We start from the raw sequence: 22,695 nt of genomic DNA on the forward strand, positions 1-22,695 counted from the left end.
ACATGTGCGCAGGCCCACATATGCATGTGTGCGGCCAAACATGCGGCAATTTTATAACCTGCACACACAAAACATGCGCATGTTTAAAACAGCCCTGGTGCGCGCATGTGTGCCCCTGATTTTACAAGTGTGCGTGCCCAACCGAGTAATCTCAGCTTTGAGCCGAGCAAGTGAGGGAATTTTATATCAAACGCGTGTCCATGCTATGACCTGTTTCACCAGTTCATACACCAGTTTGCCCAGTCTAGAGCTAGGTCGCACAAACCTCCCTGGTTCTTTAGCCTACATTCCCCCCCCCCCCCCCCCCCCCCATTTAACCAAGACCTCTCAAACCCCGCAGACATGCCTGGAAATAGTTTTATTGAGATTTATACCTCCTCCATAGCAGAGGTAACTTTATCTCAAACAAACCTGGGCGTGTGCATAGGTACTTGTGTACACATCTTGGCCCCACTCTGGAAGGCCCATTCCCCATTCCCCCTCGACGTGAGATATTGGCACATTGGGTTTTGTGCGTGCATGCGGGGGGCTTATAAAATCAGATGGACATGTGCATGTACTACATGAATGTCCATCTCCCGATTTTTGGTGTGCGCCCGGCTTTCAGAATTCAACTTTATGTCTTGCCATACTGGGTCAGACCATAGGGTCCACCAAACACAGTATCCTGTTTCCAACAGTGGCCAATCCAGGTCACAAGTACCTGGCAAGATCCCAAGGGATCCTAGGGATAAGCAGTGGATGTCTGTAAATCCACCTTAAGAATAGTTTATGGACTTTTCTCAAGAAACTTGTACAAAGCTTTATTAAACATAGCTACACTAATAGCTTTCAACAAATCTTCTGGCAATCTATTCCAGAACTTAATTGTGCATTGAGTAAAAAATATTTTCTCTTACTAGTTTTAAATGTATCATCTAGTAACTTCATTGTGTGTCTTTGTACACTTTGAAAGAGAAAACAACCGATTAACGCTTACTCGTTCCATTCCACTCATTATTTTATAAACCTTTATCATATTTCCTCTCAGCCGTTTCTTCTCCAAGCTGAAGAGTCCTAACCTCTTTAGCCTTTCCTCATAGGATAATCGTTCCATCCCCTTTATCATTTTGGTTGTCCTTCTCTGTACCTTTTCTAATTCTGCTATATCTTTTTTGAGATGTGGTGACCAGAGCTGCACACAATTCTCAAGATGAGGTCACACCAAGGAACGATACAGAGGCATTAAGATATTCTCTGTTTTTATTCTTCATTCTTTTCCTAATAATTCCTAACATTCTATTTGCTTTCTTGGCTGCTACAGCACACTGAGCTGACGATTTCAATGTATTATTAAGAATGACACTTAGATCCTTTTCCTGAATGGTGAAACCTTGTATTGTGTAGTTATAATTTGGGTTACTCATCCCTAAGTGCATCACTTTGCATTAGTCCACATTAAATTTCATTTGCTATTTGCATGCCTAGTCTCCCAGTTTTGCAAGGTCCCCTTGCAATTTCTCACAATCCTCTTGTGATTTAACAACGTTGACTAATTTTGTGTCATTGGCAAATTTGATCACCTCACTTGTTTCCATTTCCAGGTCGTTTATAAATATATTAAAAAGCAGTGGTCCCAGAACACATCCCTGGGGCACTTCACTATTCACCTTTTTTTATTGGGAAAATTTACCACTTAGCCCTACTCTCTGTTTTCTGTCTTTTAACCAGTTCCCAATCTCAATAAGACACTATCCCCTATTCCATGACTTTTTAATTTCCAAAGAAGTCTCTCATGAGCTACTTTGTCAAATGCTTTCTGGAAATCCTAGATACACTATATCAACTGGCTCACCTTTAGCCACATGTTTATTTACACCCTCAAAAAATGTAGCAGATTGATGAGGAAAGACTTTGCTTAGCTAAATCTATGTTGGTTTTGTCCCATTAAACTATGTCTATCTATATGTTCAGCAAGTTTGTTCTTTATTATAGTTTCTACTCTTTTGCCTGTGACAAAGCAATTATAGACTGAGATGTTCAATCAGTAGAGGAAAAATATTAGCTGCTCAGGAGAGAAAAGCAACCTCTCCCAGGCATGACAGCCCTCTGAAGCCAAATCCTTTCAGTTTTATTTCTTCCCATGTGATCAATGTTGGCAGTACATACTGCCTATCTATAGTACTTCTGATTTTAAGAGATATGGGTTAGCTTTTAAAAGGTTGCGCGCGCAGGCGCGCACAAGTTATTAAATCCTGGGTTGGCGCGCACAAGGGGGTGCACAATTGTGCACCTTGCGTGCGCCGAGCTGCACTGCCTTCCCCGTTCCCTTCCCCCTAATCTGACCTTCCCACCCCTTCCCCTAACTTTTCCCCCCTCTAGCCCTATTCTAACCCCCACCAAAATTTGTATCTTACCTTTTGCGCCCGCCTCTGGGCAGGTGCAAGTTGCACGCGCCGGCAGCCTGCCGGCACGCGATCCTCCAACACAGCGGTAATGGCCGCTCTGTTGGAAGCCTCTGGCCCCGCCCCCACCAAGCCCCTGGACCGCCCCTTTAGTAAAGCCCTGGGAACTTACACATGTCCTGGGGCTTTATGCACGTCGCCGGGACTTTTTAAAATAGGCCCTACACGCATAACCTTTTTAAAATCCGGCCCTACATTCAAAACATAGCCCTTTATCTTATTTGGCTAATTTCATGCTAGAGTCACTAAGCTGTGATGTTTTTTTGTGGGAGGGGTCTCACTATCTCAAGAGGTGATGTACCTGCGATAATGGAGCCCCTCCCTCCAAAAAACATTGCAACTTTAAGGTGCATTCTTTTATCTCGTGGCCAAATATCACTGGGCAAAGGAACATGCCTAGAAGCCCTTTAATGCGATGATGGACCCAACCTCAAAGGGAGAACTGTTGTATTAAAAGGTCGCTAGTCCCTCCAAAATAATGTGTCTCCAAAATGGGAAAGTTGAACAGGGGGGTCAGTGCTGACCTCTGGCTCAACCCATATAGACATAGTTTAATGGGACAAAGTCAACATTTAGCCCTACTCTTTGGCCAAGGTCTAATCCCCTCACCTTTCCCCAGTCACATGGCTGGAGCAAGATCAGGCTGGTGCCATTTTAAAAAAATGGTGCTGACTGGGCCAAGTGCGAGAGTGCACCTTGGCCCCACCGTGGGACTCACAACTTGATTTTAAGGTTTGGGGGTGCGGGGGGGTGGGGGTGGAGGGGGGGGTTTGAGTGTTGGCAGGGGCTGTCAGGTCTTGGGGGCCTATTTTTTGTATTTGAATTTTGGGGGAGTGTTGGGGGACACGTAACCCTACTTAATCTTGAACTTTGGGGGGTGGGGGGCTACTTTAATCTCAGACTTTGCAGAGAGAGGGATGTCATGATCCTGGGACTCTACTTAATCTTGAATGCGGGGGGGGGGGGGGGGAGGGTGGCCAGGGCCATCAATGCATGGACACTTTTTTCTATTTTTAAATTTTTCGGTAGTTGGAGCTGCTTCGAGTGGTGGCCCCAGGTTTTAGCCAGCAGTCAGCATTGAGCTGAGCTCAACTTTCCCATTTTGGGGGCACATTTTTTTTTCCCAGCTCTTTAAATGTGAGGCGGGAGCCTCTTGACCCGCATTGGTGTCCTGAGTCTCCCGCCTCACATTTTTCACTTTTCAAATAGGTGTATTTATTTTATCACAGCTGACCACCTTCTTGGTTGTCTGTGATAAAAGATTTGCATCAGATTGCCTATTCATTATCTTCTTTGCATGGTTTTACATTATTCATGCACACGAATTGCATGCAAAGAAGGTCATTGTTAAAGGGAAGGATAGAAGGGTGGGGAGATGAAAAATATCACATATATTGTGCGATATTGCTGCGATACTGCTCAGTCGCATGATAGACAACATATATCGCTCAATATACGCTGTTTAACATGTATTAGGGTACTTCCATGGTTTGATGCACATCCCAGTTATATGGCATATTCAGCTGCATGGATATTCTGCTGAATATCCACAGCTAAATTGTTACTTGGATATTCTGCTGAATATCCACAGCTAAATTGTTACTTAGATAAGTATTACCAAGCTAAGTTTAGACTTGCTATAGAGCAGGTCTAATTTAGCCGACTAAGGCTGAATATATAAAAGCTGTTAAATAAATAAATATAGCTACTTAGCTAGATAATTTATATGGCTAAGAAGTGCCACCTCATTATGCCCATTGCCCTCCCCAAGTTAACTGGCTAAGAATTTAACTGGTTGAGTGGCTGCTACCTAGCTGGTTAAGTCTGACTTAATTGTGTAATTTCCTTTTGAATATTGGCCTCTCGATGTTTATAAATTGTAAATGTAGGGTTTTATTATCCAGCTAATTAGGGATTCTTCGGGGCACCAAAAATCAGTGTTTATCGGTGTTTTTGCAGCTTAGGTATTATTGTTGGGTACCATGTCCAGTTGAATCAAAGACATACATTTGTGCATCTGAGGAGTCTTTAGCATGGAAAAGATACAAAAAAAAATTTGGATAATCCAGGGTAAACAAAGGAAGGGTGAGCAAATACCGAGAAAGTGGTATTTTTCCAGTGTTTAATAAGCACCTATTTTATTTTTATTATTATTTTTGCATCGGGGATTTTGATTGAGATTAATAGGTTAAAACCTAAAATCAGAAGCCTTGCCTATATACAATTCCATTCATAATTTAACTTTACCTCAACTGAGCTTGAAGCACACACTCAATTGAGTTTCAAAGACATGTAAGGTTTGCCATATAATGAATTAGAAATCCCTTGTTGTCTCACTGTACAGTTCACCTCAGATGTTTTTGAAACTCAAAAGGAAAATGTTTCAAAATTCATTTTAAGGAAAGCCAGGAGGACTGTACTGAAAACACCCACACAGACACACACAGACATACATACATATATTGTGCACAAACACATTTACATTTCCAGTTTTATTTTGTACCATGTGCTTAAACCCTTCATTTTAACCGTTATAATAAAATGACTTCATGAAATAAGGCAAAATAACTTATGATTATATGAAACAGTTGTGATAAATCACAAAACTATACACATTAATAGAAAAAAATGGAGCTAGTTCTTTAAAAATATTTGACTTACAATATGCAACTGCTGTCTTATTGTAGCAAAACTTCGGCCACGTATACAGAGCAATATGCGTGATGTGAAAGTTGCATGGAAGCATATATAAATATGTACAGAATGTCAGTATGATTTATGGAAAACATATTTCTAACTTCCCCCCTCATTCCCTTCCCAAAGTGCTTTGTTGCACAAAATGCTCTGCTGTCTGTACAAAATAAACTCTTTTTACACATATGTACTGGAAAACATGTGCCTCTTTTTTTCCCGCTTGATCTTGATCCAGAAAAATACAATTTCGTACAAACAATAAAAAGTGCAGTTTAAAAAAAAAAAAGGTTGCTATAAAACTTTATAAAGTAGGAAAAAATTATATGTATTTTTTTTTACAGTTATTCAAAATGCTTCAAGAAAATGTGCGAGTAGTAGCATGACAAACTATTAACTCTTCTTAAACTGATACTGCCTTAGTAAACTAGAGAGTTAGACTTCTTTATATAGTACAAACTGATACCTGAAGCCAGATTTCTTTCCAGTGTAGACTTTTGCTTCAGGATTCAGTATGTGTAAAGTCCCAAAAGAAGCCTACTTGGTTCTGACAATCATGGTCTTTAACATATGTTTAAAAATAAACATTTTTTAAATCCCTTTAGAGAGTTAAAGGGATTTGATCATCATGCTTGTTTTTTCATCTGTATAGTTTCTTCTCTGACACCCCTCTTCCCTCCCAGTTGTAAAAATAGCATTCTAGTTTTGGAACAAAAGCAGAGAAATTGCACCCTCTTACCCCTACCTCTGCCAAATATGTAGGTGAGACCCATTTCAAGCACACTTTCAACATTGTGTGTGTGATCACTGCAGAGTGTTCATGTTTCAGTTCTGAACAAGTTTCAGCCTCAGTTTGGGGACAAAAGTGGAGTGAGGAGCCTGCTGTTGTTTGCCCCATTATGACAGCATGGCGGTTCAGCTTTGGGAGCCTTTTGTACTCCAAAACATGCCATCTGATGCATTTTCAGCAAACAGCGCTGCAAGCTGTATTTTTCATAAGCACCATATATGTCATCTTCCATTTAAATATGTTTGTAGAACTATATTTAACACCCTTCCCCCTCATAAAATGCCCTGACTGCTTTATGAAACAAAAGATGCAAAGGGATGACCTGAAACCTGTCCCAGTTGCTAGAAGGATAATGGAAGAAGTCCCCATCACTCTATGTTGCAATAAGTAAACAAGACACACCTTTTTTGGATTCTATCAACCCATGGTGTGACATCAATTTATTCTAATGCTACACCTTAAGAATAAGGTACTTAATGTAGTGTTCATGAGGAAAGTGGGACAAATCTCTGAGTCATCTCTCAGTTTTGTTGCAGTCTACAGAAAGGTTGACTGCTAGACTTCCCATGTTCAGTTTTTGTGACGTATATGTAGAATTACATCTAAAACATTATAAAAATTTAAAGTCATCTTTCACTTTTCATAAAGCGTTATGGTCCAAGTATGACAATACTTGCATTGTAACAGCGAAGATGATTTATGCCTACAGACATTAGCTATAGTTTATAAAGCAATTAGTGTTGTATGTGTAGGTCATGTAGATAACAAACCCCTTCTTATTCATTGTATAAAATCATTAAATAAAAAGGATATTTAAACATGTAGTTATAGGCATGCTATAAAGCACACAATCAGATAAGTCTCACAGCGAGATTATGAGAAGATTTAGAACAATTATAGTGCAGTCTGATAACCAGGAAATGCTGCAGCAGTGTCTCCAGCAGGTGGCACTATGATGCATTTAAAAACGTTTTCCCTTTTCAACTTTGGAAGCACCATGGCCTAGTAGGCTGTGTGTAGTCTAGCATTAAGCTTCTATTGTGCCTTAAAAAGTTTACTTTCTGTGGATTTCCAGGAACTATTTTCTCTCCATCCACAAAGAATTTCAGCGATTCAGTCTGAAATGATTACACTGGAAGCAGCAGTTTACTTTGTTTTCAGTCTTTCAATTCCCTTTAAAGACATGACAATTGTTGATGTCATGTAGCTCAATAAACACGGAAAGAGAAGGTTTTCTTAATTCGACAATCTCTTTTCGCTATTTTATTTTCCCAAAAATAAACCTGGGATATTAAGTGCCTGATCCTTTTTCTCCCACTTTTTTCCTTTGGAAGCCTCTGTAACTTTTCTATAGCCCAGGAGACAGAAAAGATGATAAACACGAGGGGTGGTTGTGGCTGGTATTAGGAGCAGAGCTTGTTTATCCTTCAGTATAGATTGAAGAAAGCTGGCTAGGACAGCGGTCCACAGCATTAATTTGGAGGAAACTGGTGTCCTCTGAAGCATTTCTCAGGGAATCCCCAAAGAAGCTGCTGGATCCTGGAGGAAGATCGTACACTGGAACAGAGGACAAAAAAATAAAATGAAATACACAAATGACTCTACTAAGCTGGATAGGGGAATGTAGAAATAAAAAGAAAATGTACAGTGGATAAAACATTCTGCTCTTCTGCATTCATAAATAAGGTGTGCTTTACCAGGCTACAAACGTTTTGTTCAGGAAAGGCCAAGGCATTTATCATTTTATAGTTAAAACAATTAACACTTTCAGAATAATTTCTAGAAGATTACTAATCCTACTTATTTCTGTAGTACCACTAGATGTTCACAGTGCTGCACAGATACACATAAAAGGCGGTCCCTGCTCCATGAAGTTTATAACCTAGTCAAGAAACACAGATATGACAAGTAAGAGGCTTCAGGAAAAGTATTTATTCCAGAAAACAATGAAAAGGAGTTGATTTGAACAACGCAGCTAGCAGAGACTGCAGTGTAGAAATCAACTCCTCTTGTTAGACTTTACATTGCTTATAAGGACTAAAATTCTTTAGTGATGTCAGTTTTACAATAAATACCTCTGAATGCATCTGTAGCACCACCACCCCTAACCCCAACTCACCTCCCGAAAACTCACCCTGATTCAAAGTGCCTCTCTCCAGTGGTACCTATATATAGAGTGTCAAACTGACCCTATGCAGAGTCTCTCTTTGTCTCTCTCTCTTGGCGTGTAAAGGCTATCAGCATATGCATGCCATGAGGATTTAAATACTCCATGCATACTTTATAAAATGAGGAGTATCTTTATTCATGTTTATGGGTGCACGCACATTTCTTTTAAAACGTATCAGTTAGGCAGGATTTGGATATGACCAGTGAGAAGACATGAAGCACCAAGACAGGAAGGATGTACCAGGCATATGACACACCACTTCACTGGCTATATTCTTTTGAATATAGCTGGTTAAGTCTAAAGTTTTCCAGCTAGTCAAAATTTGCATGCACTGCCTCCAAGACATGCAAATTTTCTCTCATGCATATTCATTGTGGATATCCTGAAAACCCGACTGGCTGGTGGGCCCCCAGGACAGGGTTGGGGACCACTGTTTAGAGGATCTTTATCCTGTTGGATTCTATGCCATCCTGGACATAAAATGCCGCCCTGCCACCAAGTTGCTCCTCTCTGTCATTGTGATATAATTTTTACCCTGGTATAGTACTATCCCATTGGTTATCCTCCTTCCACCGTCTCTGAGATGCCAATCAAGCCTATGTCAGCATTCACTGCTATATACTTTAACTTTTCTATGTTTCCTTTGTTAACTAAGCTGTTTCATTGTATTCGATTAAGGAATTTTTTTCCTGCTTTTTCTGTTTCACTGTAAACCAGCATGATTTGCATTTAATGCAAGAATGTCGGTATATAAAAGTTAAAAATAAATAAATAAATAAATAAACTCTCCCATCTTACTTCTTATTTTTATAGCATGGATATCTGGCACAGGAAAATCTCCCACCAGCAACATTTATTTCTTCAATGCAATTTTATGGATGTCTGACTAAATTTCTATCCAGTTCCTCTGCCTGTACTGGAAGTTTATAGATCATACTACCTGCAAAATTATTATCTAAATGAAATACAGTGGGCCCTCGGGTTACGAACAGCTTGGTTTACGACCAACTTGGATTATGACCAACATTCAAGGTTTCGGGTTACAAACAAAATTTGAGTTACGACCAAAATTCTGGTTTGAGTTATGAACAGATCTCGAGTTACAACCGATGGGGTACATTTTTAAAGAAGTGCGTGGGGAACATTTGTGTACACAAATGTACACCTGATTTTATAACATGCATGTGCTGTTGTGCACATGTTATAAAATCCAGGGTTGGCATGTGCAAGGGGGTGCACACTGAGCCTTAATGGCTTTCCCTGTTCTGAAATCAGAGCAGCCTTGGAGGGAACTTTCCTTCCATGCACCCCTACCTTTGTTTCAGGAGTTACACCTCTGGCAGGTGTAACTTGTGCATGCTGGCTGCCAGTGTGCCATAGGCCTTGGTGCCACACCCACAGCCCCAGGACACATGCATGTAACCTTTTGAAAATCTACCCCATAATATATGTGTGTGTGTGTGTGTGTGAGAGAGAGAGAGAGAGAGAGAGAGAGAGAGAGAGAGAGAGAGAGAGAGAGAGAGAGAGAGAGAGAGAGAGAGAGAGAGAGAGAGACTAGCCAAAATACCAGCACACTAGATAGGTATTTATACATCTATGGGAGGCCCACCTAGTAACTCGAGGTGAGGTTTAGGTATTAGTGTAGGGGTTAGGGGCCACTTTGACGTTCAGAGTGTGGCATACAAACAGAACAGTGCTCTCTTGTGAAGATTTGATGACCTTCGGATTGAGGAAACTCAACCAAAGATGAGATTTGTGCAATGTTCTCTCAACCTAGCTTGATGTTACCCAGTTAGAGAGTCCATATGCAGATATCGTAAAGGAACTGGTGGAGGAGGTGAAATTGTTGTTTCTGGTAGGCTAGGCACATTTTATAACCTTTTGGTGAGTACACTAGGGAAGTATTGGTGTTTCTGGTAATTAATGACCTTATACAACCAGTTTTTATTATAGAAATGGTTAGGTAAGGGGTGCTTTTGGGAGGTTCAGAACGCATTATTGGTTTTCCCATTATTTCCTATGGAAAAAATAGTCTTGACTTACAACCAACTTGGGTTACAACCAGCCCTCTGGAACCAATTGAGTTCGTAAGTCAAGGGACCTGTTTCATAACATAATATTCAAAAAGATAATCCTCTATACCTGTTATTCCAGAATGAGTTGAAAAGGCTCTGTGGAACACATCAAACCCCGCCTGGCCCATGGATGTGGGAACAAGACAGTCTTCAAACGGAGGGCCCACACTGCAGGAACTGCCAGGTTGCATATTTCTCTGACCATCACCATAATGTGGAGGGCACAAAGTTTGCAGTTGACTATAGAACCCTTAAAGAACATGAAAAAAACAGAAATGTTTGACACTGCCATGAAATGCAAAGGTTTGGATGATACAAAATATGGTTTTCTAAATATAACATCTTCTTTACAAGGAAAGCTACTGCCTTTTTGCTCCAAACTTTTGCCTTCTTTTCTTATAAACTGTGATAGAGCAGCATTTCTTTCTGATTGGAAAAATAAGTAGCACTTCAGAATTTTCATTATGGTTCAAAACCCTGCACCGGTTTGAGGCAAAAGCAATACTGGAATTCCAGAAAGCTTGGGATTAGCATAAGGAATCTCTCCTTGCCAACAAGTGAAGAGAATGCCAGAGGTTCAATGGCACTGAAGCAAGAAAGAACAAAGAGCAAGTGGAGCTGTGTTCTTTATCTGATGTGTAATCTGTTTCTATGTATCCTCCAAATTCATGTTATTATTGCTTACATTATCACATTATATTTTTAAAAAATACAAACATATACAGTAATGCAGAACAGATTAAAATGATTGGAGACACTTGTAAGAGAAATGTGGGTACAGGAAAGTTAAATGATTTTCTCCAGGTTACAATCAAAGATAATTTTCTTTCTCAACCATCTCAGCCAGTAGGTGTGTACACAGATTTTTTTCTGTTTCATTTTATTTATTTGAAACAAAAAAAACTCTAAAGAAAATATAGAAGTCCATATTCAAAAGAGAAAGAGTGAGAGAGAGAAAGAGTGAAAGAGAGAAAGAGCCTCTATATAGTCAATGTGACATGCTATATATATACCACTGTAAGAGGGGGACATTGTCAAATCTGGGCAGGTCATATCTAATTTAAAGTTAATTCCTAGGACTGTGTATGAAAGCTGCCCCCAAACCCGCCCCGAGTTGAAAGTGTCCTCCTCTTACACTGGTATCTATATCTATCTATTTATCTATACCTTTATCTATATATAAACCATGTCACATTGACTCTATACAGAGTCTCTCTCTCTCTCGTGTTGATAATATACCGTGTACTTTAAAAACAAATAGGGTTGTGATATTTATTGATGAGGTAACTATACAATTTTCCTAAACACGCCCAGTTATTTATTGCAGGCACTAATTCCGCTATATTTATAGCATTTTTATGAATCTAGGGGTGAGTTAGGAGAGTTTCGGGGTGTAACTGGAAGGAATTGAGTGAAGTGGTTAAGTTAGCCGGCTAGGGCTGGATTCACTAGGCATAGTGAATCCCATGGTAACGGGGGGTGGCGGTCCTGCACTAGCCGGCAGTGATCGTACCGCGGCGTATTCGGCGTGAAAATGACAGCGAAAGGCATGCGAACCTTTCGCTGTCTGGGAAATCTACGCAGAGTCGGCCCCGGTGCCGCCCCGACTCCTCCTCTTCCGGGGCCGACTCCACCCCGAGCTAGCTATTGCATGCGTGCGATAGCTTTAGAAAATGACCCCCTAAGTCTGGTTGGGCAAAAAGAGCTGTCCCAAAGTTACGCGGCTATAGTTAGCTGGCTAACTTTAAGATAGTCGGCTATATTCAATAGTGCAGTTTCACTATTGAATATACCTCCAAGGTTAGCTGTGTAAGTTTATCTGGTTAACTTTGCTAGCGAGACTGCGTCTGAATATGGACCTCAAAATAAAAAAAGTGGAAAATACATTTTAAAAAATTGTCTGATCCCCGCCCTGCTGCCAAGCAAGGCTCCTGGGCCTTCTCTGGACTCTCTTACTCCATGAAGTCTTTTAAAATCTATTTAAATCATCACGGGGCAGGAGCAATCCCTGGTAAAAAGTTACCACAGACTTTACGTCAAAGCAGGCAGTCTTAAAAATACCCTCAAAAGTAGTGGGAAATTTCAGAAAAGATTTTTGTTTTTCTTTTAGCTGCCTCCCCCACTGACCTGGGAAGAATTTTTCAGTATTTTATTTGAGGATTCAGATTCCTTCAGCTACCCCCAAGCCCTTTGCCACATTACATTACTGCCCCGGGAAGAAAGTATATTAGAACATGTTTGCTCAAAATATTTGTCTGAGTTGCCAAAAATGCTCAGATATGACATTTCACTAAAGATTTTAATATAACTGTGCTGAAATACTGCCTTAAGAACTCTGACAAAAGTAAATCTATGTTTTAAAAGAGAAAAGAAGATTTATGGATGTTAGAAAGAGACTTGTGGAGAGGGGGTTTTCAGATCAAGTTCTTTTCTTTGCAGTGCAGATGCTTTTCAAAGTTTTCATCTTCTCCCCATGTAAACCAGATTACCAGTTTTTGCTATAATTGTATCTCTTTGTCTATTCAACGGTGCTCCACATGTCAGGAAAGAATTACACAATTGAGGGAAGACCAATTTGGACGATGATACCAAATTATTCAAAGTTGTTAAACTACAAGAGGATTGTGAGAAATTGCAAGAGGACCTTGCGAGACTGGTAGACTGGGCACCAAATGCTCAATGGCATTTAATGTGGCCAAGTGAAAGAGATGCGCGAGGTAAGCAGGCTCAGATTTAGGGTTTTGCTGCGCCTAGGCACCTTTGGTACGTTCACATTCCCACTTCCTGTCAGGGTCTGTTACAGAGAAACAGAGGGCTGTTCTATGTTGAATGAGACACAGCAGAAATAGAAAGCAGCAAATCTTAGTCAGCCTGCTGCCCCGAAATATCTGCTGTCCTAGGCACAGGCATAATGGGTGCCTATTGACAAATCCAGAGCTGTAGGAAGAGTAACCCAAATGATAGTTACACAATGCATGGTGCCACATTGGGAGTCACCACCCAGGAAAGGAATCTAGGCATCATCGTGGATAACAAGTTGAAATCCTCTGCTAACTGTGTGGTGCTAGCCAAGAAAGCAAACAGAATGCTAGGGAATTGTTAGGAAAGGAATGGAAAATAATGCCTCTGTATCACTCCATGATGTGACCACACTGTTACGATTTCGAGCCAAGGAGGCCTCAGGCCAGGACCTCTTACCTTCTGACACTGGGCCCTGAGCTCGGTCCCTCCTGCTCCCTAGGCGGTGGGCAGCCCTCTTCGTGGCCATGCCACTGCCGCGCGTCCTGGTTCCTCTGGTGTGGCGAGGGGGTCCCCCTCCACCAGCCCGCATCTCCTTTCCTCTGACGGCACCTGCCACCATGCAGCCCATGCCGCTGCCTTCCTTGGTGTCCTGTTCCTAGGTGCGCGCCGATATTTAAAAGGGCCACAGCAGGAAAAGCTCCTGCAGCTCCCACTGATGATGTCAGCGACTCAGAGTATTTAAAGCAAGCTCTGCCAGTCAGAGCTTGCCTTGGCAACAGGTCGCCTTGCTTGTCCTGAGCATAGTTCCTTAGTTGCCACGTTCCTGATCCTGAGTTCCAGTCTTCATTCCTGCTTGTTCCTGTTCCTGAGTACCAGTCTCTGTTCCTGCTCTGCCTTAGTTCCTTCACCCTGCTCTTTGGACTGACTTTGGCTTGACCCCTGGATCAGACCAGACAATGAGTTTGCCGTCTGCCTCTGACCGCTGGACTGGACCTGACTTCTCTTGTTCCCTGCTATGGCCCCTGGACTGGATCCTCGTTGTTCCTTGTCTCACTCGACGCTTGGCCATTCCTGGGATCATCCATGCAGCGGCCCACCTAAGACCAGCCGGCCACGGAACACAAGGGCTCAACCTGCGGGGAATGAGGGCTGGTACTGGTGAAGTTCCTGTTTGCCTCTGCTTCCCGTCTGGCCTCACCTCCCGATGGTGGGGACCTTTGGGAGGTCTTCCCTCACAGGTAGAGACTAACCCCACCTCGGACCAAGGGTCCACCTCCCCAGTACACACCTTGAGTACTGTGTGCAATTCTGGTCACCACATTTCTTAAAAGACATTGCAGAATCAGAAAAAGTACAGGATGATCATAACGTTTAAGTGGATGGAACAATTCCGATATGAGGAAAAGCTACAGAGGTTAGAGCTCTTTATCTTGGAGAAGAAATGGCTGAAGGGAGATGTGATATAGGTCTATAAAATAAATGGAGTGGAAAAGGTAAATGAAAATTGGTGTTTACTCTTTCAAAAAGTACAAAGACTAGGGGACACACAATGAAATTACTAGGTAATACATTTAAGACAAACAGGAGAAAATATTTTTTACTCAATAGTTAATTAAACTCTTGAATTCTTTTCTGGAGGATGTGGTAAAATCTGTTAATGTAGCTGGATTTAAAAAGGTCTGGACAAGTTCCTGGAAGATAAGCTGGACTTTGAGAAATCCATTGCTTATCCCTAGGATTAGCAGCAAGGAATCTATTGACCTTTTGGGATCCTGCCAAGTACTTGTGATTTGGATTAGCCACTGCTGAAAACAGGATACTTGGTTTGATGAACCTTTGGTCTGAACCAATATGGCAAATCTTATGTTTTTATGATTGAAGAATGCACTGAATTCTACTGCATTCATTTCAGATGTTTGAAAAATGTTACAGTTTTTCAGGGTTTTTTTCATATTAGCTGTATTGGAAGAATCGACTACATTAAATGCTGATGAGCAATATCCAACTAACATACAGTAATAGCTGTTACCAGCTGATGTTTTCCTCACTTCATGTCAATGACTAACTGCTCAAAGTTTATTGGGGACAATATTCAACTGCTGAGTGGCTAGGCAAGTTAGCTGGATAAACCTATCCAGCTAACTAGCTGTGTATATTCAGTGGCCCGGCTATTTTAAATTTGGCCACATATGTTTATGTGGTAAACTTTAGGACCGGTCAGTGGCACAACCAGAATTAGCCACATAAGTTAAGCAACTAAATGTTAATATCAGAGTTAGTTGGTTAATTTATTTGACTAACTAATTCCTCCCTGAGACACCTCCCACCTGCCTCCGGAAACTCCCAGACTTTTGTGCCTAAATCATAGCCGCATAACTCATTATCTGGCTAGAAGTTAGGTGCATAAATCTTTTAATATGCTGGTTTTGTCATTTAGATGAATAACTCTTGAGCTATCTGTCTAAATGGCTTTTGAATAAGGACCTCGTTTCTAAACTCAAACCTTCCTTCAAAGTCTGACCTGCTTAAGATGGATTGCAAAAAAAAAATAAAAAAAATGCAATTCTGTCACAAAATTAACTAATAGGGATGTGCAGAGTCAAAAAATTTGTTTCAGTTCATTTATTCATTTCATTGGCCAAAATCATTTTTTTTTGGTTTGTTTCAGATTATTTTTTTTTATTTAGTTGCTCATTTGTTTCCCATTAAAGTCAACAGGGGAAGCAATACAGCCTATTTTGGGCTTCCAAATTGGGTTTTTCAAACCATTTCTAATGATGCTTGTGGGTAGACATCATCAGAAGGGTGAAGAGCACTCCAACGCATTAAGACTATATCATGATTCCAAAAGTGGAATGAATAGCCCAAGAATGCAAAACACTAGCAGCAGTGGTAGGAGTTTCCCAAGGCACTGTAAGAAGAGCAAAGCAGTAGCAAGTGTGGCCAGAACACTCCAAGGCACTAAAAGAGGGGCAAGGGGAACCAACAACAGTAGAATGAACCCCCCAAGGTAGTATGAGAGGGGCAGAGGCACCAACTGTAGCTTGAACAGCTCCAGGCACCATGAAAGGGAAACAAAGCACCATAAGAGGCAGGAAAAACCCCAAGAAAGCAAAAGAATGGCATGAAGAGCCACAAAGCATCATGAGATGAACTAAGCAACCACTCAAAATGACAAGAATACCCCAATGCTCCAAATGATCAGCCAAGGGAACCAACCAAACTGGTATAAAGCCCTAGGCAGGAAGACTTGCCAAAAGTCTCTGGTAGTCCAGCGGGGGTCCTGGAGCAATCTCCTGCACTGGGCCATCGGCTGCCAGTATTCAAAATGGTGCCGATAGCCTTTGCCCTTACTATGTCACAGGGGCTACCGGTGCCATTGGTTGGCCCCTGTCACATGGCAGGAGCAATGGACAGCCATTCTTGAATCCTAAAGGACTACAAATACAACGCTGAACACTAGCCCTTGACAAAGAATGAGGAGCGTTCGAAACATGGAGAGCACTGGACGGGATGGATGGCCATCCACTGGATGGCCATCCAGAAACATGGCCATCCAGAAACATGGAGAGCACTGGACGGGCTGGATGGCCATCCACTGGATGGCCATCCAGCCTGGACGGCCGGCGCCATCTTTAAAAATGGCACGGGCCATCCACTGGAGTGCCCGTGCCATTTTTAAAGATGGCGCCGGCCGTCCAGTGCTTCTACCATGTGACAGGGGCCGGCCAATGGCACGGTTACCCTGTCACATGGTAAGGGCAAAGGGCCATCGGCGCCATTTTTATTAGTGGCTGCCGACAGCCCGAGAGCGGGAGTTAGCTCCCGGGGCCCACTGGACCACCAGGTAATTTTAAAACTTTTTTTTGGGGGGGGGGGGGGAGCGGAAGGGTGGTGGAGGCTAAGGGAGCGGTTTTAAAGGGTCAGGGTGGGTTTTTTGTTTATCATCCGACAGCCCGAGCGCGAGAGAATGCTCCTGGGGCTCCCGCTGGACCACCAGGTAATTTTAAAACGTTTTTGGGGAGTCAGGAGGGTGGTGGAGGCTAAGGGAGTGTTTTAAAGGGTCGGGGTGGGTTTTTTGTTTATCGGATAGGGTGCAGCCGATAAAAAAAAAACCCGATCGGGCCGGACGAAAAAAAATGCACGATTTGAATCGGAACCAGAACCAAACCAATTCCGATTCACATCTCTAGTCAGGAGCAGAGCAACTAGGCAGAGTGGTAGAAAGACCCTTAATGTGCATCTTCAGGTGCATGGCAGCAAGACAGAATGGCAGCAAGATCCTTAAGATGTGGCATCAGGGACATGGCAGCTAGGCAGAATGGCAGCAAGACCCCCAAGATGTAGCATCAAGATCAGGGCAGTAAGGCATTGCAGCAGCAAGAAACTAGGGTGTAGCATTAGAGGCAGGGCAACAAGGTGAGCAGCAGAAAGACCCCCCAATGCTTAGCATCAGGCACATGGCAATTAGGCAGAGTAGCAGCAAGACTCTCAAGATGTAGCATCAGGGAGATGGCAGCTAAAAAGAAATGTAGCAAGACCCCCAAACAATAGCATCAGAGACACCCCAAAATAACCAAGAAAGAAGTAAGATAGGAGAACTGAGAAGTAAGATGGGAGATTTAGAGTGTATAGCAGTAAATGATGACATAGACTTAACTGCCATCTCAAAGTCATGGTGGAAAGAGGATAACCAATGGGATAGTGCTATACCGGGGTGCAAATTATATCACAATGACAGAGAGGAACATCTTGGTGGCGGGGTGGTGCTTTATGTCTGAGATGGCATAGAGTCCAACAGGATAAAGATCCTGCATGAGACTAAATGCACAATTGAATCTTTATGGGTAGAAATCCCTTGTGTGTTGGGGAAGAGAACAGTAATAGGAATATACTACTGTCCACCTGGCCAAAATGGTGAGATGGACAGTGAAATGCTAAGAGAAATTAGGGAAACTAACCAAACTGGTAGCGTAGTAATAATGGGAGATTTCAATTACCCCAATATTTTCTGGATAAGTGAAACATCAGGGCATGCTAGAGAGATAAAGTTCCTGGACGTGAATGAAGAGTGGGCGGCTTGCGGGAATGACGGCTACTGCTTGGAGATAATACCCTTATTCAATAAACATACACATGGTTAATGCGACTCCAACATTGCTCTAAGCTTCAACGGCAAGAGGACATGAGGAAAAAAGGATTTGCATTCACAAAAAAGCAGGGAGTAGCTTGCTTGTTACCAAATAAGCCTGATACTTCACTTTCAATACATATCCAGCATAGCTCTCTGCTTCAACGGCAGGGGAGAAAGACTGATACTTCATGCATATCCAGCATAACTCTCTGCTTCAACGGCAGGGGGAATGAAGAAAAGTGGATCTATATACAGACAACAACCAAGGACTGAATTACATAGTCTGGGTAAACAAATAAGCATGGGTGTAGCTTGCTTATTGCGGCGGTTACTACCCCTAACTAATTAAGCTAGATATTCACTTAGATGCAGTTCCAACACTGCTCTCTACATTAATGGTTGGGGTGGAAGGGAAATAGAACCAAAAGGTTACTAAGAGCCAAGTCTAACAGAAGTATGAGAAAAAAAAAAGGGCAAAGCTTACTGAGCAGACTGGATGGGCCGGTTGGTCTTCTTCTGCCATAATTTCTATGTTTCTATGTTTCTATGGATGGAATAAAAGACAGTTTTATGGAGCAATCGGGTCAGGAACTGATGAAAGAGGGAGCAATTTTAGATCTAATTCTCAGTGAAGCACAGGATTTGGTGAGAGAGGTAGGGGTGGTGGGGCTGCTTGGCAAGGGTGATCATAATATGATCAAATTTGAATTAATGACTGGAAGGGGGCAGTATGTAAATCTACGGCTCTAGTGGTAAACGTTCAAAAGGAAAACTTTGATAAAATGGGAAAAATATTTAGAAAAAAACTGAAAGGTGCAGCTACAAAGGTAAAAAGTTTGCAATAGGTGTGGTCATTGTTAAAAAATACCATACTAAAAGCACGGACCAGATGTATTCCATGCATTAAGAAAGGTGGAAGGAAGGCAAAACGATTACCGGCATGTTTAAAAGGTGAGGTGAGAGGCTATTTTAGCCAAAAGATCATCATTCAAAAATTGTAAGAAGGATCCTTCAGAAGAAAATAGGATAAAGCATAAGCAATGGCAAGTTAAATGTAAGAAATTGATAAGACAGGCTAAGAGAAATTTTGAAAAGAATTTGGCCATAGAGGTAAAAATTCACAGTAAAAACCTAAAACAATATATCCGAAGCAGAACGTCTGCAAGGGAGTCAGTTGGACCGTTGGATAATCAAGGGGTTAAAGGAGCAGTTAGAGAAGATAAGGACATCATGGAAAGATTAAACAATTTCTTTGCTTCAGTGTTTACTGAAGAGGATGTTGGAGAGATACTCATTCTGGAGAAGGTTTTCATGGGTGATGATTTTGGTCAACTGAACCAAATCACGGTGAACCTGGAAGATGTGGTTGGCCTGATTGACAAACTGAAGAGTAGTAAATCACCTGACCAAATGGTATACACCCCAGGGTTCTGAAAGAACTAAAAAATGAAATTTCAGAACTATTATTAAAAATTTGTAACCTATCATTAAAACCATCTGATGTACCAGAAGATTGGAAGATGGCCACTATAACCCCTATATTTGAAAAGGGATCCAGGGGTGATGTGGGAAACTATAGACCTGTGAGTCTGACTTCAGTGCCAGGAAAAATCATGGAAAAATGTTATAAAGAATAATTTTACAAAACATTTAGATAGACATGGTTTACCCAAGGACACAGCCAACATGGATTTACCCAAGGGAAGTCTTGCCTCACAAATCTACATTTTTTTGAAGGGGTGAATAAACATGTTGACAAAGGTGAACCGGTAGATGTGTTATATTTGGATTTCCAGAAGGCATTCAACAAAGTCCTGCATGAGAAGCTTCTAAGAAAACTAAAATATCATGGGAAAGGAGGCGATGTCCTTTTGTGGATTGCAAGTTGGTTAAAGGACATGAAACAGAGATTAGGATTACACAGTGGAAAAAGGTAAACAGTGGAGTACCTCAGGGATCTATACTTGGACCTGTGCTGTTTAATATATTTTTAAATGATCTGGAAAGGAGTACGATGAGTGAGATGATCAAATTTGCGGATGACACAAAACTATGAAGAGTAGTTAAATCTCATGTTGATTGTGGTGAATTCCAGGGTTCTATCAAGCTAGGGTGAGAGAACATTGAAGTAATCTTATCTTAGTTTGACTTTCCCTACTCCAAATCATATAAAATCTTCACTGAGATCTACTGTGCTGATCGTACGTCTCACTCTGCATGTAAAACTGGCCCCAAAACCCTGGACCACCACCAAAACCTCACCTCGAGTTACTAACTGGCCTACCTATAGCAGTATAAATACTTGAGTAATATGAAAGCCTTATAAAGAGTCAGTCTCTCTCTTCCTCTCTGTATACAGCAAAGTACAAGCATTGCAGGGTGTAAAAACTTTTAACACCTATTGTGATTAACTACCTATGTGAAGCATGTGGTGTGGTAATTCTAAAATTATCATAGCCATGCCCCTTTCCTTATCACAGGCATTATCCTTGTGAAAATTTCACATTTTGATGAATCTAGGGTTTATGGTTCATTCAAGTAAACAAAACAATGCAAGGAATAATGGACAGATATACTGGTTAGGTTTTAAAGTATCTACTATATCTTTTTATGTTTAATGCATCTGAACTAGGGTGGGTATGAACTCAGTTAAGTTGTGCTGCAGGGATTTTTTTTGTCCTGTTAAAGGCAGAACAGAATAACAGCATGCCATAGTCAAAGAGAAAAGCATACTTTAGCTCCGTGGGCTGATTATTACAAACCAACACTTGCACAGCAGCCAGACAGAGAATTCCATTTGCCAACATTCCAAAGTACTCTAATTTTGTCATAAATGAGATTTGAGTTCTCTAACTGCCTGGTGGATGGAAAAAAAAAGTTTGCACATGTCAAACGATTTGCATTAGTAGAAATAAAAATAAACAGTACTGTAAACTAGAGATCTGCAAGAAGAATCCATGCAATATCGTTAGCTGCTAAAGGATTTGAACCATATCAATATCCTGCTATAACAATATGGGATGGATCTTTAAGCAGGAAATCCTGTTTTACTCTTGTCCAGTTTGATTATTAAAAAAAACAAACCCTAATACTTTTTAAAGCCAACAAATGCCTTACCCAAGGGAAGTCTTGTCTCACAAATCTGCTACACTTTTTTGAAGGGGTTAATAAACATGTGGATAAAGGTGAACTGGTAGCTGTGGTGGATTTGGATTTTCAGAAGGTGTTTGTCAAAGTCCTTCTTGAGAGGTTTCTAAGAAAATGAAAACGTCATGGGATAGGAGGCAATGCCCTTTTGTGGATCCCTTGGATAAGTTCATGTTGGTTGTATCCCAATAAATCATGTCTATCTATATGTCCTGTGATTTTATTCTTTTATACTAGCTTCCACAATTTTTCCCAGCAATAAAGTCAGGCTCACCAGTCTATAGTTTCCTAGATCACGTCTGGAACCCTTTTTATATATTGGGGTTATACTGGCCACCTGCCATTCTTCAGGTACAAGAGAAGATTTTAATGATAGGTGACTGGAAATTGATTTTAATGATAGGTAGTCTGAAATTTCATATTTGAGTTCTCTCAGAACCCTGGGATGTATACCATCTGGTCCAGGTGATTTACTACTCTTCCGTTTGTCAATCTAATCTACTACATCTTTCAGGTTCACTATGATTTGGGTCAGGTCATTTGAATCATCACCCTTCAAAACCATTTCTGGAATGAGTATCTCCCCAACATCCTCCTCAGTAAACACTGAAGCAAAGAATTTATTTAGTTTTTCCGCGATGGCCTTATCTTCCATAAATGCCCCTTTAACCCCTTGATCATCTAATGGTCCAACAGACACCCTCACAGGCTTTCTGGTTCGGATATATTTTTTAAAGTTTTTATTATGAGTTTTTACCTCTACGGCAACTTCCTTTCAAATTCTTTTTTAGCCTATCTTATCAATGTTTTACATTTAACTTGCCAGTGCAAATGCTTCTTCCTATTTTCTTCAGATGGATCCTTCTTCCAATTTTTGAAGGAAGATCTTTTGGCTAAAATGGACACTTTCATCTCACCTTTTAACCATACTGGCAATTGTTTGGCCTTCCTTCCACCTTTCTTAATGCATGGAATACATTTGGACTGTGCTTTTATGATGGTATTTTTTAACAATCTCCACATCTGTTGTACACTCAACCTTTTTAGCTGCACCTTTCAGTTTGTTTCTAACTATTTTTTTCATTTTATCAGAGTCCCTTTTGAAAGTTTTATGCTGGAGCTGTGGATTTACTTATTGTCCCCCTTCCCGTCATTAATTCAAATTTGATCATATTATGATCACTATTGCCAAGCAGCCCCACCATTACCTCTCTCACCAAATCATGCACTCCACTAAGAATTAGATCTCTTTGGTTTCTGAACCAATAGCTCTATAAAGCTGTCATTTATTCCATCCAGGAACTTTATCTCTCTAGCATGTCCTGATGTTATATTTATCCAGTCAATATCAGGGTAATTGAAATCTACAAACATATTTGTACCAGTCCAGGATACAACGAAAAATACAAAATACTTCAAACAAACACGTTGTATTGAAAAGGTTTTTAACTTTCAGTGTGTCAATTTTTGTTTACCTTTTATGTAGGACCATCATAACACCC

General features: G+C 41.1%; 1 protein-coding gene across 4 annotated transcripts in view; it reads right to left on the reverse strand.

Annotated features, from left to right (window-relative positions):
* Positions 1-5,354: 5,354 nt before the first annotated feature.
* GLIS3 (GLIS family zinc finger 3) overlaps positions 5,355-22,695 on the reverse strand; it is a 1,101,679-nt gene continuing 1,084,338 nt past the window's right edge. For all 4 annotated transcript variants that reach the window (XM_029613449.1, XM_029613441.1, XM_029613435.1 and 1 more), the window contains exons 10-11: positions 10,238-10,420; positions 5,355-7,482 (exon numbers count right to left, since the gene is read on the reverse strand). In XM_029613449.1, coding sequence (XP_029469309.1) covers positions 7,346-7,482; positions 10,238-10,420 — 320 coding nt within the window. In that variant the 3' untranslated portion in view covers positions 5,355-7,345. The remainder of the gene's footprint in view (positions 7,483-10,237; positions 10,421-22,695) is intronic.

The sequence above is a fragment of the Rhinatrema bivittatum genome, chromosome 1 (genome assembly GCF_901001135.1).
Source record: "Rhinatrema bivittatum chromosome 1, aRhiBiv1.1, whole genome shotgun sequence".
NCBI lineage: Eukaryota > Metazoa > Chordata > Amphibia > Gymnophiona > Rhinatrematidae > Rhinatrema > Rhinatrema bivittatum.